The sequence below is a fragment of the Balaenoptera ricei genome, chromosome 18 (genome assembly GCF_028023285.1).
Source record: "Balaenoptera ricei isolate mBalRic1 chromosome 18, mBalRic1.hap2, whole genome shotgun sequence".
Taxonomy (NCBI): Eukaryota; Metazoa; Chordata; class Mammalia; order Artiodactyla; family Balaenopteridae; genus Balaenoptera; species Balaenoptera ricei.
Window position 1 is genome coordinate 2,543,503 of NC_082656.1, and position 16,968 is coordinate 2,560,470.

At 42.5% G+C, this 16,968-nt stretch overlaps 1 protein-coding gene across 8 annotated transcripts in view; it reads right to left on the reverse strand.

The window, feature by feature from the left end:
• Positions 1–2,745: 2,745 nt before the first annotated feature.
• The window catches only part of SACS (sacsin molecular chaperone), a 75,773-nt gene continuing 61,550 nt past the window's right edge, over positions 2,746–16,968 (reverse strand). For all 8 annotated transcript variants that reach the window (XM_059903390.1, XM_059903388.1, XM_059903383.1 and 5 more), the window contains one exon: positions 2,746–15,621. In XM_059903390.1, the coding sequence (XP_059759373.1) occupies positions 4,064–15,621 (11,558 nt within the window). In that variant the 3' untranslated portion in view covers positions 2,746–4,063. The remainder of the gene's footprint in view (positions 15,622–16,968) is intronic.

Sequence of the window (16,968 nt, forward strand, 5' to 3'; positions counted from 1 at the left end):
AAAAAAGATGATGCCGATGATAAAGTGAGGTCGAGAAAAACAATCAAAGAGAAAGTATGCGGAATAGAACCTTTTAAACAAAAGGTGCAAATCAGATCTTTTTGCTCCTCTGCTATAATGGAATCATCACTAAAGCTGTTTCTAGCTTCATTCTCCAGAGTGATCAGGAATTTCTCCTTGGTTAGAATAAGAACTTTTAGATGGGCTGTATTCTAAGATGTATTACATAAACCTGTCTTCTTAAGTACATTATACAGTGTAACTTAAATTTCCATTAAAGGTGCAAGGCCATGCTTATGAACGTACCCAATGAGGCATACACACGGATAGCCCTACACACTAGGTGCTTATCGACCGTCGAGTGCTGATATTTTAGTGACCTCGCAAAATAGTCCTTGTTTCTTTTCCAATTTCCGAACCGACTGAGAAGCAGACACAAGTGAAAAAGATGAAGATCACAATATCAGCTTTAATAGTAAAGTTGGATTTGCAGCAAAATGGACTTGCTAAGACCTTTCAGCAGAACAACCCCGAACCTCTCCCGCCCCGGCAGGCTCCGACTCCGCAGCCCCTACACGAGTTCAGGTCCCCCCGCCCGGGCACCCCCAGGTCAGTCTCCACTCGTGAGCGGACAGGGAAGCAGGGTGGGAGCTCCGGCGAGGCTGGGTCGATTTGTATTGGTTTTTGTCCCCTCCCTTCCCTGATCCAACACGCCTCTTCTCCCTTGGCTTTAGTTGGCTTCTCCGTACTGTAAATGCCACTGCAAATTGGCTGTGGTTTAATAAACAAATAAACTTTGGGCCACGTATAAACAAGCAGGTGGAAGAAGCGGGTCTAAGGGCACCGAGGAAAATAGGTGGATTCGGAGCTGAACAGTCAGTGCAGCTTCACCTTTCGTCCTGGGCTTTGTATCCAGAACAAATGAGGGCACTTCCCGGGCCACTTAGCAGCTACAGGAGAAACAAGCCCGAATTTTAAACACATAGTTCTTATTTTTCAGTAAAATGTACCTCGCGTTGGCTTTGGTATCCAAGTCTTCCCCAGTCTCTCCCACACCTGATGGCACGGGGTGCCCGGGACCGGCTTCCAAACCAATGAAGGAGTGATGACACTTTAGGCCAAACTTGTCAAAACAAGATAAATGGAGAAGAAGCGTCAGAAGACAGAGTTTTAGGAAATTCCACCTGCCGACTGCAGCTCTTGCCCGTGGGGTGCACGCCCTGCAGGTCGCGGACTTGCCGGCCCCCGCGATGGCGAGTCAGCTCCTGGAAGGAGAGCTCTTCCCAGGTCTGTGTCCGTGTCTCCTGCTGGTTCTCAGTCTCTGGTAGAAGCCGGAGTCATACATGACTCATTAAAAATCTCATCTAACTGCTGTTTTCTACTAGCTTTTATCCTTGAGGTCTGCAAAATATTGGAAGGACGGAAGATGTCAGCTGGCGCTAGTGAAAAACATCCCCACCAGTCTCCAAAGCAGACCTGTTCTCTTTTGACTGAACGCTATGTGAACATTTTCCCACCATCATTCTCAGGCTCGTCACTGGTCTCCCCCTGGGGGCTGTGGCGCATTCAGCCCTTCCGCTCACGGGGAAGCACAGAACCCGCTCCTGAGTGCAGAAGGCCTGTTCCAACCCCTTTCTCAGGAGCAGCTACGCCCACACCGGCTGGCAGTTTCCACCTTCTTTTTAATAAAAAAAGCAAAATAGGATAAAGGGTCGGGGGGAGCCTGATACAAAAAATAGTTCGGGTCCAAAATTCCTTACCCTGAATTTGAAAATCTAAAAAGTTCCAAAAAATGAAAACTTTCCAAATACATCTACTGCAAACTATGGATGGCAAAACCTGACCTAAATTTAGATGAGGCTACTTCTCATGGCTGTGTAGTTTACTGTGGGTGGGTATTCATGGTTTCACTGCAGAAATACTAATGTGTTTGATTAAAGGGAGCTGCCCAACTCTGATGGAAAAGCCTCATTAAACCCAGTTTATATGCACTGGTATTAACGTTCTAAAATCCAAATTCTGAAAAACATTTGGATGCAAGCGTTTCATATAAGGGACTGTGGACCTGTATTTTTTCTTTCAAAGGAAGTCTAGAAAAAACACAAAACTCCACCTAGATCAACTATCACAAAAGCCAGACAGGGTGTTCTGTGTACATTTTAATATCCAAAAGCAATGAAATATATTCCAAGTGTCGAATCTGAGTTTTAAAGCAGCAAGAACTTAAGAAAGTCCCAGACAGCTGGAGACCCAGCGTTTGGGTCGCCCCGGAACACAGAATTCCAAGCCTGGTCTGCCAGATTTAGAAGACTTGTGCCTGAGGTGTAAAGATGAACATGTCCTACCTGTTAGGGCTCAAGTGTGAATTGGCCCCAGGCACACAGCCCTCCCCTGAGGCAAGGTCGGTATCAATCCAGCTTCTACCTACAGAAGAACCATATTTAACGTATTTCCAAATACATATGTATACCACATATGTCAACTAATTTTATTCCCTAAAAAGTCGAAATAAAATCAACTCTTAACAAAATCAGTGAGCACCTAATAAACCTAGTATATGTCAAGTACTTTATATTCAATCATAAAAAAAGGAACCTATTAAAATTCCAGTATAAAATATATAGGAAAGTTCTATCCTAATATTTCCAATAAACACACATATACACACAGGTCAGAACTTCATATAGGAACATATTAAGTTTGATCTTCAAGGAACTGTTTCTCAGGAAATACCAGCTACAATGATTTCATATGTACATTTGCTTTATTAAAATTGTGGCACTTAATATAATAGCAGAAATTATCACATGGCTTCACATCCAGAAGCAATACAATAGTGGAGGCGCAAACATTCCTTATTACCAATAAAAGTAAAAAAGTTTTAATATGTTCCATAAGCCCTTAATTGCATAAAATATTATATTTAGCATCATTTACAGCCAGCACACTTATACAAACTAATTATCATCACCTTTCTTTTACATTCTGCAAAAGAAGTACATTTGTAGGACATTCAAACAGGATAAAAATTAAATGTCAGTTGTGAATTGTTCATGGGGAAAACACAAGCTGATAATTCCTCTTTTATAACTTATTAGATATTGTCACATGATTTTACAATTTTTTAATGCCTTCAAAGTGAAATCCCAAAAACTCCACTAAGTGCCATGTTGAAGGACAAAAAATGTTTACTGCAGCACCTTTAGACAACGAAAGATTGCATCCTGTTCAACCACACTATATAAATTATGACGTTTGTGGAAAATATGTACAAACAAACATAAAGCAAATGTTCTAACAGGTGACAGATGTCGCTTTGGCAGGCGGTTCTTGGAAGCAGTATTCACATCCAGCGGCCAGAACGGCCACCACTGGGGTCTCCCACGTGCTACCTTCATGAACCAGGAAGCCTGTAAACCCAGGGCGGGAGGACATCCAGAACAAGGATGTAAAGTGCACTCAGTGCGCCCCAGCAGTACCGTCTGCAGAGTCTCAATCAAGTAATATTCAGGAGTAAAGTACTGTACCATGTTATACATGTACTGAGGGTCTAATATGTAAAATTGCAACAAATTCATAATCGGATCCAGCTGATAAGAAAATAACACACCCAAGAGGATCCACTTAAAGAGATAATAAGTTCCAAAGACTTAATTCCCCTTATTTGTTTAAATCAATGATATGTCCAGTGTTTCATTAGCTCCTTCAAAAAATACTACATGGAAGACATAAAACTAACTTCACCCTAACCAGAGACAGACAGACTCTTATGTAACAAGCTGCTGAGCTTTGGTTGTATAAAGTGCAGTTCAACAAGCTGCCACCTCAGCCGGCCAGCTGCCTCCAGCAATTCCACAGTTCACCACCAGCCTCAAAATAATTCTTAGATCGGGTTAACGTCTTCTGTTGAAATTCATGTTAATAACAACTCCAAAATTCTCCCCGAACAGTCTGCAGTGTGCTTCACAATTCCTAAATAACTGGCAAGGAAGCTTAAGGACAGCAATTTATACTTGTGCTACAACACATTCAAGACCTAGCTCTGCTTTTTCTTTAAATACGTTCACACTTTTTGTTGTATAAAATTTTCAAGTTTTATGATGATACAGGCAGTACATTCCATCACTCTCATGGCAACCTCAGAAGTGAACCTGTCATTCGGGATCTGTGGGAAAGGCAGCAGATCGGGGTACCTTGTTTTTAAACTGTCTACACCGTAAGCTTCCAAGGTATGGACGTCATTCGTCAGGCCTTCCAGCTGCTCACTGTATTCCTCTATTTTCTGCGCGAGTGCAGTCGGCTTCACGTCTTTGTCGGACTTGCCCCGCACAGCATAGTCGGCGGCGATCAGAGCCAGCTTGGTAGAGAGGAAACATTTGAAGCACACCCATTCGTTGGCGTTTTTGTGGAGGTCATTCCTGGCGGCTGAGAAATTGGCTCTGGCTTGTCGTAGCCATCTGCGTGCTTCGACTGGGTTACCAACTGACTTGAAGGTGGGGGGAACAAAGAACCTCGGAGAGTAAGTCTGTCCGGCTGAAGGTGGGCATTTTTCCTTATTTTGTTGTTGCCTTTCAGATTTATGGCTCGTTGCTTCTTGATTCCATGAAGTGTAAAATCTCTGAAATGAGTACTTCTCTGACTGAAATCGGGATGCTGAGGTTGAAAACGTTCGCCTCGAGCCTCTGTCTGCATTTTGATCTAGAAAAGCCTGTTTCTCTAATCTGTTAATTTCATTCTGCAGATGTTTAAAAACTTCATTAGCAATGTCATGATTCTCTGGGTTTTTGTCAGGGTGCCATTTCAAATACAACCGCCTAATAATCTTTTTTCTTTCAGATTCTGGAAGCTTCCAAGCTTGCTCCACCACTGATGTCACTTCTTTTAAAATTTCTGGTAAAGAATTCACCTTAAGCTTCTTGGGGGAATGATGCTTCGAAGATGAGGTCTTGTGGCTCTCCCTACCAAAGAAAAGAGGAGGGATGCTTCGTAGACCAGGGGCCAGGAACTCTGTAGGGCTGGTGGGTGTGGAAGGGGCACTGTCTCTGCTCTGAGAGCTTTCCTCTGGCCTTGAAAACTTATACAGATCAAGAGAGCTAACTATTTTATATTCACTATAACCAATATCAATCTGATATATCTTTCCTAGAAAACTAGAGTTGTCAGCATCTTCTCTTTCAACTTCTTGTACGATAATGGCGTATGTATATGTCGGCTGGTACGACCCATAGATCTCCCCACCTTCAGCGTCAACAAGGTACCCGACATATTCCCCCGGGTAAAAGACATTCATTGGGTCCATAAGCAGAGTGTAATGAATCTCAGCAGGTATCGGAGTGCCGGGCATTGGAAGTTCAAGTTTCGATGGTTCTGAAGAGTCGTATTTCACTCCTAAACTGTCGAGTTTCTCACTGATCCTGTAAATATCATTGCATCCTAGCATAGCAATTAGATATGAAGTGTCGGAAATCAAATTGTCGGTCGCTGATTTAAGCGTCATTGCCAAGGCTAACAGGAAGTTAATGTCTTTACTGTCTGAATGCTGTATGTAGAGCAGGATGACTGCATTCCCAAACCTCTTCAGGAAAGCAAAAGTTTCACTTCTGCTCTGGGGAATAGGATTGAAACCTTTGACTCTTAACGTTGTCTGAAGCTTCTCAAAACAGGACACTTTCAAGCCTTCTCTTAGAGCTTTGCAGAGTCGTACAGCTTTCTCCTCGTTGGCCAGAAAAGCGTTATCGTTTTCATGCTTCATGATTCTGATCAGGCCTGTGATGAACTGTTCAGAGGACAAAAGCAACTGCAGCCTGCCCTGAAGAGAGCACAGCGCTCCAAACTGGCAGACTCGGGGGGTCTCCTCATCTAACTGCTCCTCGAGGATGCTGCTCAGCAGACGAGGCCTGAGTTTCTGAGGAACGAGCATAGTCAGCTTAGTGTGGAACCCATGGTCTTTCCCTAAGTAGCACTGGCTGAGATCCACCAACATCTGCACACCGATATTGCCCTGGATCCTGCTCTTGTAATGCGGGGCGTCATCAAACACCAGGATGTTGGACTTCACCAGCCTCCCGTCCTGGCTCGGCAGGTAGAGTGCAAGGTCCCGGATGTTCTCAAGATCGCCCCGCACCTTGACCGAGTCATTCTGTAGACTCTTGAACAAGCCAGAAACGACTCTCTTAACAGTGCGCATTTCATTAGGATCTAACTGTTTCCCTTCAGAATTTTTGAATATGCGGCTCAGCACTTCAACATACTGCTTGGTTGAAATGATATCTTCAGTGCCTAAGTGTTTGAACAGCTGGTGAAAGGTGCCCAGTTCTAAAGGCAGCTTGTACAGATACGGTTTAAAATCAGACTCGTACTCAAGATTGATCACCACCTCCTCCGGCTTCAGAAGCTTCCAGCCATCTTCCACCATCACAAAAGCAATGCCCCGCAGTTGAAAACGGAACTCCCTTTTCTCTGCGCTGAGAAACTCGTATATGCTCCTTAAGACCTTTGCTCTAGTCTTGACCATGTCTTCATCCAGAGTTGTGATGTTGCATATGTTCCTGCAGTTATTGATGACCTTATCCAGAGGGGGGTCCAGGTTCACATTCAGCATACTTAAAACCTGCTCCAGCTGTTCTTGTGGACCAAGGTCACTCCCTTCTTGTTCTTTGATGCTCAAGGGGGTGGCTTTCTCTGGAAGAATAGGGCATGACGTCCATAACAGCTGGAGCACATCGCACTGCTTGAATTTTGGATTCACCTGTGCTCCGTTGAACTTTATAAGAGGAAGCGTTCCGTTCACCTCTTGATACTGAGGATGAAATCGAATGAATTCGGCAGGGGCCCGCTCAGGACATAAGAATGGTATTAAAGACAGTTCTTTCAAAAAATTTCCAGATAACAAATCCATTCGTTCTTGGAATATATGGTAGAGAAGGATATCGACTGTATTTTGCAATGTTTCTTTAGACCAGTTTTCTGTATTAGCCCTAACACTGATCTCCTTAGCAAACTGTAACAACTGCTGCTGAGAAAGGATGTGTTTTAGTCCGATATTTCTTAAGAATTCTACCCAGGATGTCATAAATGCAACTTGATTTTTGGGTTTTATAAGTTGTTCCAATTTTTTAAAGAAGTCCTTAGGAATAAACAATTTTTCAGGAAGCATAACTTCAAAAACTCTCACAGTTCTATCATAGAAATGTTTGGCTTGCTTTAGTCGACTGTTAGCATCATGGATTATCAATAAACTTTCCAGTTTTTCAAAAAGTTGTTCCTTGATCTCTGACAATTCCTCAATACTTGAGAGTCTATTCTTAAGATAGATCAAATGCTCTAATTTTGCATCATAAGAGAGATTTTCAATTTTTGGTAAGAGGTGTTTCAAATATACCTCAAGATCATCTACAGGTACACAACCAAGCACCTCATATAGTTCTTTTAAGTGTATTTTTTCTTCAAGAAATGCAGAGGACGATGATTGTGTCCATTTTTCCACTTCAGCGGAAGGAATACTTTTTGTAAGCACATAGCATGTTCCAAATTTCACAATGCTCATATAGCGACCACTGATGGATTTGTAGCATGGAAGTGACTTTAAAATTTTTATGTCATCTTGGGACATCAAGTGATTCAAATTGCAGTTGAAATACATCAAAAGTGCTTCAAAGTCACTTTCTACTAATTTTTCAGTTCTAAAAGTTGAGGTTTGGACCATATAATGCACAGCCCTCAAAATGCTTGTGGGGCTCTCTATGTTTGCTGTGTGACATGACAACAGAGGAACAAATGCACTGTCTTTGGAGCAGATTTTGTTCAAAGCAAGCTGAATACAGCCAGCTTTCATGAGAGCATGAAAAACCTTATCACTCTGGGCATTTGGAAAGACTGCAATGTGCATGAGACTTAGAGGAAGCAGAACATCACCTTCGGGAACTACAAGCTGATTGGCTGACACAGTAAACTTTGTTCCAGGGAGCAATGCCCAGTCTTTTAGGGTGTCAACAACAGTGTCAAAGGTTGCTTTTGTCTCTTCTTGATCCTCTTTCACATTTACGGATTCGCTGATAAAATGCCATGCACTCTTAAGCCAAGACTCGCTTGTAAAACTGTCTTTCCACTTTGTGCAACTTTTGGTCTTATATTCACGGGGCAACACAGAGGATAACAAGTCAGCAAAGCTGGAAATGTCAAACACTTTTGCAACTTTACAGTTCAGTAAAATATTATTGTACTTCAGGTACAATGTATTCATGAACAAGTCTTTGCGGGATGGAATCAATTCATGGTATGTTGTTAGAAACTTGGGTCGTTTTGCATCAAAAGTTTGCAAAACACTGTCTAGTGTAATGAGAAGGGGCAGTCCCTCCACTTCAATCCCGTTTTCTTCTGCATCCTTAAAACAGTAATCAACTAAGAGTTTTAAACTGTGAAAAAGTTTCAGGTTAGTCTGCTGGAGACGACAAGGCAGCTTCCCAATATGGCAGTTAGTATCAGGAGAGGAAAACGTCATTAAAAAAGATCGCACATCAGCAGGGGTGACATAACTAACGGGAATATCGGCATCTATCAGACAGTGGTACAGATTAGCAGTTTCATCACAGTTATAAACCAAGTTGAAGCCAATTTCCAAAAGCAGGTGTTTCAGCCTATAGACATTCTCTGCCACTGTTTTGCGTGTGGTGATGTTATAGTCTGCATTTTTAAGGTGGTGTAATTCATCCTGCAGCAAATTGTCAAAAAATGGTCTAGTTTTATTTGAAGTCGACATATTAATCCAAGTGATTATAACTGCAGAGTGCAGGTCAGAGCCATCAATGTTCGGAGCCCGCACAACGGGTAAAAGGCGCTTCATGTCCTCGTGGATGCAGCCATAAAGTGCTTTCACCAGACAGTATAAATCTGGCTGTAGATCAAGCCTGTTGACTGGGAAGAATGACAAAAACTTCTTTAAGGTGTCCTTTACAACATGAATAGGCGTGTTCTGTAAGACTGATAACGTCGGGTCAGAACCAGGAAAATAGCGCTTTTTTAGCTGGATTAATAACTCGACGTACGCGGGAGCAATCAGGGCCGTCATTAAGCTGTTGTTCCAGTCACTCCGAACGCCCACCCCGTTGTCATCCCGCCACAGGTTCCTCCTGGCTGAATCGAGGGCAAAGTGGCCGTTCATATGAAACGGTAACCCCGTCTCTAAAGAGAGGGGCAGAAAGCAGAAGGCCCTGTGGGGCTTTTTATAGTTGTGGGTGATGCAGGCAGCTACTCCGCCACGTGGGAAGAGAGTGATATCTTGGTTCTTGTGAGCTGATATAACGCTCTTAGATACTTTCTCCATACTTGAAAAACCTGATCTATTACAAATTAGCCAGGTGGTAAGGTTTCCCTCAGAGTCCTCCGTATCCATAGTGTAGGTGATCTGCTGAACCGGTATGTCCTTGAGCGGCCTCTTTTTAGTGACACTGTCAATTACAGATGCGTGAAACTGCTTCCTTTTCAGCCTGTCTCCATCAGTGATGTTGCCCTTCACAGAATACAGCACGTTTAGGGCTCCTGTAGCTTTATCTATTTCACAAATAGAAATTTTTTCCATGTGATTAAGAAACATTAAAAGTTCAGCCCCATCTGACCGCAGTTTGTCCAAAAGATTCTGGACCATTCTGTCTGATGATGGAACTGAAGAAATTTCTGAAACTTTTGCCATTTCTGCATTACGAAGAGGAAATCGAAACATTGTGCAATTATCCAGTTTAAAGTGGGTTCCCAGATAAAGATCCAGAACATCTGAGAACTGTGTCCTAAAATCTGCATCCAAATCTCTAAACATGCGTCCAGGACTAACAGATGTGGCTCCTGGTGCATATCTGGCATGAGGATCAAAAATACACAGGATGTCATTGCCGGAAATAAAAGAAGGGCAGTCTGTAATGTGATACACAGAATTGAATCCTATTCCGTACTGTCCAGTTTTACACGGATTTCCTTCCTTGGTGCCTTTCCCGAGGTTCTGAATCCCTCTGACGTCATCTTCTGTGAAAGGCTGGTTGTTGTACACACACAGTGCTGGCCCCTGCAAGGGGGCCCACTTGTCGTCAAATATCCTATCAACTGGATGCTGTCGAGGGTCAAACACAAAACAGATTTCTGTAGCCTTTGCATCATCAGCATTCTGAAGAAGTTCTTTCAGCATTTCCTTTTCTGAGGGATAGGCATTAAGGATACTCTTAATTCTGCTGGTCAGTTTTTCCTTCTGTCCAAATTCAGTGCCCAGTGTTGTAAAGCAGATGTTGGACGCATACCTTTCTAAGGCTTTATGTCGCTTTGGTACTGCTCCTAGTTTCACAGCCACTTCCCTGGGTATATCTGCATGACAGTATTTTACAGTGCTATCCTTTACTTTTATCCAGGGACAATCATTGTAGCATAAAGATTTTGCAGGGAGAAGCTTAAGATTAGTATCTGGCAATAATATTTGGCCATAATTTTTCTCACAAAATTCTTGTTTCTTTTCTCTAATGAGACTCCATATTCCTTCACTGATTATTCGCCGGCAAAGCTGAAAATTCTCTTCTGTTATTTGTTTTGTTTCTTTTTCTTGAGCAATAGACTCCAAAACAAGGGCAAAATCTTCAACAGTAAAAGACTGCCTCACACCCACACTTTCAAAAAGTTCACGGAAATTATTTTTATATTTATTAGGCAACTGATAAAGGTATGGGGCTGCTTCAAAATTCAAATGAAAAGCAATTTTTTCTGAGTCAACATATGCACTCTCAACTAGAATGAAGCTAAAGGTTTTTAACTTTTCAATAATTGATATCTTAGTGATGTCACTTTGCATCATTGCTTCATGAAGGTATTTGTAGCAAGCGTTGGTGATGTTCTCCTGGTACAATGTGATTCCATCATCAACTGATTTTGCAACTTCTTTCAGTTGGTTTACGACCAGGTCAACTGTGGGCTTCCGCAGTAACCCCAAAAACTCTTTAACAGCCAGTGGCACTGAACCGCAGCCTCTGAAGGAATGTGAATTTTCGTTTAGAACTGGCTGCAAAAGACAAACTATATCCTGATACTCAGCTGTATAAAGGTCAGTTGCTGCAAACATGGTTTCAGGCTTAAAACTGTTACCTTTCCAGTCCAAAGAAAAACCTGCTGGTTTTGTGAGAAATGGGAGGAAGGGGATTGTTTGATATTTTGCAGCAAAATCCTTTGCTCTAGGATCCCTTATTTTTAGTTTTTCATCAATAAGACTTAACAGGATGCTACTTCTTAGGCAAGCAGCACCGTGATCACTTTTATTAATTTCAGCTACTGACTCGGCACGTTCTAGCATGTCATCCCATAAAATATCATCTTTTGCCATACCTAACTGGACGAGTTTAATCAGAATAATAGGATTTAGGTAGTCCTGAGTAGAGCCGTAAGGAAATCGTCCGTCTTTAGTATCAAATAACTTTGCAACCCGTCCTTCAGGGTGGATTAATCTTGATGGTAAAACCAGAGGATGCCCCTCCAGAGAGCAAGGGATACATGGAGTAACACGAAGAATTCCTGAGAACTCATCAACTTTCTCATTCAGAACAAAATTCATTAAAGGATCTCTGAGTTCTGCTTCAATTTCTTGAATATTCGGAAAAAACACTTCTGAAAAAAACTGTTTCTCTGAAAATGTATTTTCAAGCAGTATCTGTTTGCAGCCAGCTTCTTCAAATCCTAATTTTACTGAAGAAGGAAGTTCAACAGCACAGAGGTTTTTTGACCCAGTCTTCTTGAGGTATTTCAAAAATATCTTGAAGGCTGCTGGACCAACATCTCTTCTCTTAAGTATACAGTCATCTAGAAATCTCACATTCTTCATGGAAACCCATGTGGATCCATCAGAGAAGACTCTTGTCAATTCCTTCCCTTTCCCGTGAGCTACATCTTCATAAAACCCTTGACAAATTACAGAGAAGTCATCATGAACCAGATCAGGGTCAGGCCACACTGCATGGTAAGTGTAGTCCATCAGCTCCCCACTTGTGGCCAGGTCACGCAGGATGCTGAGTGCCTCTAGGTAAGCTTTCACAACCACGTGTCTCATGAAGGTGGTGTTCCAGCGTCCTTTCGTATCTGTCTTCCAGATCTCTTTCCTATTTGAAGTAACAGCAAAACACCCGTTGATGTGAATTGGCAATCCTGTTTTGATTCGTAGGGGTAAATAGCAGAACACCTCTCCAGCCTGTGGTCTCACAGCCCACTTCTGGTCCTGGATCTCAGCCAGAAAAACTCCCACTGCCCCGCAAGGAACCACTCCCAGCCTTCTCCCGCTCTCACTCAGGGAAAACCTGAGAGCCTCTCCTGTATCCATGCAGGTACATATAAGCCACGTAGTGCACTCCATTGTTTTTTGTGGTAACTCATCCGATGGCTTTTTTGATTGGCCGGACTTAGCCATTTCAAAGAGAGCAGCTGGGTCGTCATCTGGACCTCTAAAAAGTGGTGACTGTAAATCAGCAATCCTTCTGAACACGTGATGAAATTCCTCCACTGTGATCTGAAGGATGCAAGCTGACTTGGGTGCATCAGCGGGGAGCTTCTTGTTACTGCTGTCACAAGTCTTCATGAGCTTAGCAGCTTCTTTTAAAACACTGATGACAGGTGCAATCAATGCTTTGGAAGAGCACAATTTTTTTTTAATTACGATTGTATCTTGAGCTAAGCTGGGATTGGTTTCCTCAATTTTCAAGTACTTCAGATACATTGAGGTTACACTCTGAGTGAAAATAATAAGCCTGTGTCCACAGAGACTGAATTCATCCACAAGAGAGTAAATATCTGCTGTGTTGTAGCAGGTACTACTAACTTCACTCACTTTGGCTTCCTGCTGAGTTCTAAAGGACAGTCGGAACAGAGTCCCACTATAGCTGTAAGGTGCTTCCACGGTCAGAGGTAACTGACAGCCAAATACGTCTATGAATGGTTTGAACTGATTAGGAAATTTCCTAAGTCTTTTCTGCTGTTTACTCCAATTAATTTTGATCCCGGGATTAGATCTGTCTTTAATGTGTTTACTGATGTGGTTTATGTTGGGATCAAACATTATCATGAATTCTCGACTCATGATGATGGGAATGTCGGTGATGTGGTACACGGAATTAAACCCAAGACCAAATTTCCCAACTTTGTCAACTTCTGCCCTCTTTAAAGATTCCCCTAGCCTTGTTATGTTCACGAAGTCCGAATCTGAGAATTGAGAGTTGTTGAATGACCACAGAGCTGGCCCATGACACGCTGCCATCCCCGGGTCCAGGAGATTCTCTCGAATGTCCATGTTTCTTCTCATGTCAATCATGAAGCTGCATTCTGTTGCATTCGCATCGTCAGCATTTTGAAGAAGTTCTTTAAAGATATCTGACACTGAAGGGTATTCTTCCAGAATATTTTTAATTCTTACAGTCAGTGGTTCTCTTTGTCCTGACTGCTCAAAGCCCATGTTTTCGGGGTTGATCAGTCTTGTACTGAGGCACGGGACTTTCAGCCACTCTGCAGTTTTCATGGGTATGTCCTCATGCACCAAAATGATTGGTTCCACGGAATCTTCCAGTAAGTCATTCAGGTCATCAACTTTGATGTCACAGTAACAGCATTCATGAATTGGCTTCATGATAAGCTTGGAAGGATCTCTGCTATGATGTATAGGAACTGGTGTGTTGAGGCTTACTGGAATCTGATTGCTATAAAGCCATCGGATAATATTCAACATAAGATGAAGATTCTGTTTGCTTTCTTGGTCACTGAGGTCTTGGCCGCTTTTGAGGTACACCTTCTGAATGACCATGGAAATGTGATCTGGCATCAGCTCCTCTACTGAACCGCAGGCCTTGAACAGCTGGTGGAACTTTGCCATGGTTTTAGGCACACTGTGCAAATAAGGCTGAAGGTCAAGATCATAAAACGGTTTTATCACAGCTTGGGCGAGAGGACAGAACTTTTTGCCAGTCCAAACCCACGGAAATTTTAAGGCTCTAAAAGCATCCTTCCCTTCATTTAAATGATCATGCATGAATCCATAAATTTCGAGCAAAATGTGCTGGAATTGATAGTAGTCTTCATCACTAAAGGTGTTCGAAGTATACCAATCGACAACAATTTTAAAGTGCTTTAAGACAGCATTGATATCAGGTTTTGTGAAGATACCTAAAGCTTCTTCCAAGTTCACATGGACACTCTCAACAAGAGGAAGTGATGAGCCAACCAGAATGGCGTGGGCCGCGTCGCACATGTCCGCGGGTGCACAGAGGTCCCAGAGATCCCCTTTCCAGACTAAGGAGCCTGGGTAGTTCGGAGGCCTTTGCTTGCAAGCTGGAGCCCATTTTATTTTCTTCAGGGCCATCTTCCCTTCAGATGACTGCAGCAGGGCGTGGTTCTTATTTAAGACCAGTAAGAGCGTTCTGGCTTTCTTCAGGAGAATGTCCTGATTTGGACAAGAGCTGGCCTGTAAAGCTTCAATTTTTTTAGCCACTTGCACAACATCTTTCTCTTTGAGACTGGCTTCGTTTTTTAAACCAATCTGTCTTAAAGAGTGAAGAATATCTGGTGAGGTAAAAGCTGAGGGTGGGAAACAAGTTTCTTCTTCATCATAGAAGAGGTCCTTTAATACTTGCACATCAGGGTCAAAGAGCTCACTGGCTGATACCAGCCGCTCCTGTGAGATCTGCATGAATTTTAATGGCATTAGCCAATCAAGCACATTTGGATTCTCATTTTTAAGAGAGGATAGATTCTCGAGGACCCACAACATAAGGTGTGTCATCTCTTCGTGTGAATAAAATGCATTTTCGATGTCTTTTAAGATAAGCTTTAAGCAGCTGGTGGTCTTTACCTTCTCCACCTTGAGCAGGTTTGCCAGGCGGATGGTGGCCTCGTCGCTGCTGTCCACGACCGAGATGGAGAGCCGCAGGCCAGCCGGGAGCCTGGACGTGTGGTGCAGGACCCTGCAGCCCTTCAGCCTGGTGTAGGAGGAGATCCCCTGACTGGATGAATGGTTAATGCGCTTGAATATTGGCAGTTCCTGAATTACTCTTTTCTCCTTTTCACTGCTATCAGTTAAGTTAGCTAAGAACTTCCTTAGGGCATCTTTGTGCGTTGGAAGGAGCGACGCAACCTGGTTGCACAGCTTCTGCAGAGGCATCTTCTCCATCATCTGCAGAACAGCACTTGGGGATGGCGAATGAATGTATTTTTTAATAAGTGGATGTTGTATGGAGGCATCTAATTGCTTAAGGATAATCCCTCCAAGTTTTTGTACAATGTCAGCTAAAAATTCTGGGAGCTGTGCTTCAGATTCATCATCTAAAATGACTAATGAGGGGATCCTGAGTCTGATGAGTTCCACACACGTCTGACCTTCTTCTACTGCGGTTCTAGGGATGAGTGGCATCTCATCAAATAAAGTCAAATCCTCTGAAAAATGTATATAGAGATTCTTCCACACCATTTTAAGCCATGAAATAGATGGGTGCTTTTTGTCTTCATCACATGGATACCACTGAACAATCAACTCCCTGCCAGGCCAGAATGTGTTCACTACTTCTTTGATAAGACGTGCAAAACGTTCTGGGTTTAGAAGCTGTAGCTGGGTACACGGTCTTCCTGTAAATCACATAAAGAAATGTTATGAATACATACAATTCTACTGTAACTTATATAACTTTCTATTCTCATAGATTAGACAGATTAAATAGTACTAGAAAGTCATTTTGAGAGTTTTAAGTACACTGTGAAAACGCAAAAATTGGGCATAACTGGGCTGATCACACATAAATCCATATTTATAATAGCCTGTGGGAGTGATAATTCTCTCTGGAAAGTGCTTATTTTAAATAAATATCTAAAATGAATTTAGATGTGTTTTAAAAATTATCCTATAATGCCCTACAAATAGAATCAACATGGAAAATAATTTTTAGTGGTGATTTGTTCACAAATAAAAGCACCAAAGAAAATGTGGATAAAGTTTAAATAAGTACCCTTTTATTTAAGGGTAAGTAATTTATAAGGAGGCCCAGTTTCCAGGAGCCAGGTGGCCACAGGATAAAGCAAGGCCCGAGTGAGCACACGGGGGCTAGCACCCTGTCCCAGCTGACCAAGGCTGCCAGGAGCTGAGGCCGCCAGGACACTGGAGTTTCCTCTCCACCAGTAACTAGATGTGTGAGGAGTTAGGGGTCACGCAGCCTCTCTGGGATTGGAAGTCTCTCACCTGGAGAAAGGACGAGGCTGAGGTTCTAGCTCTAAGACTGCTCTGTGCGCGTGTCCGGGTACGGAGCACAGTCACAACCCCCCGAGGCAGCGCTTACTTGGTACTTAGCACAAAGTAAAGTGTGTTCTTCTGGGATCTGGGCTTTGCAGAAGTGCTTCAGGGACAAGCAACAGGGGAAGCGGGCCCTGCTGTGAAGGCAGGGTTACCCCCAAAAAGGCAGCTCCACTCCCAGATGTTTTATAAACTAGGAGACTAATAAGGTTTTCTCTGGGGAAGAAAAGATTTTTGCTGACTTTTAATCAGTGGTCTAGAAAATAACATTTTACTTCTAAGTGCATGTTGTGTTTCAGAGTATTTCATTTGCAATACCAGGAGTAACAAAATTTTAAAGTAACACTAGGTACCTATAGGTATGTTATTTGCCCATATAGAGAAATAAAAAGCATCTCAAATTCAATCTTATGGAAAACTTAATATTCCATTTTCTCCCTAGGTACACGTAATTTCTAGACTCTTAAAAGACTAATTTTGGAAAAAGTTATAAAAGGGGGCACACCTCAAGCCCCTTGAAATTTTTCTGTATCAGCATTTGTTAACCAAGGAAGGACACCCTCGTTCCACAGACTCACACATCAGGAAGATGGCCTTACTTTCTACCATGAAAATTATCTTTCATGTTACAATAAGACATTTAAAATTACTGCCATAGAAGTTTAAGCAAGGGCATACTTTTGCAACTT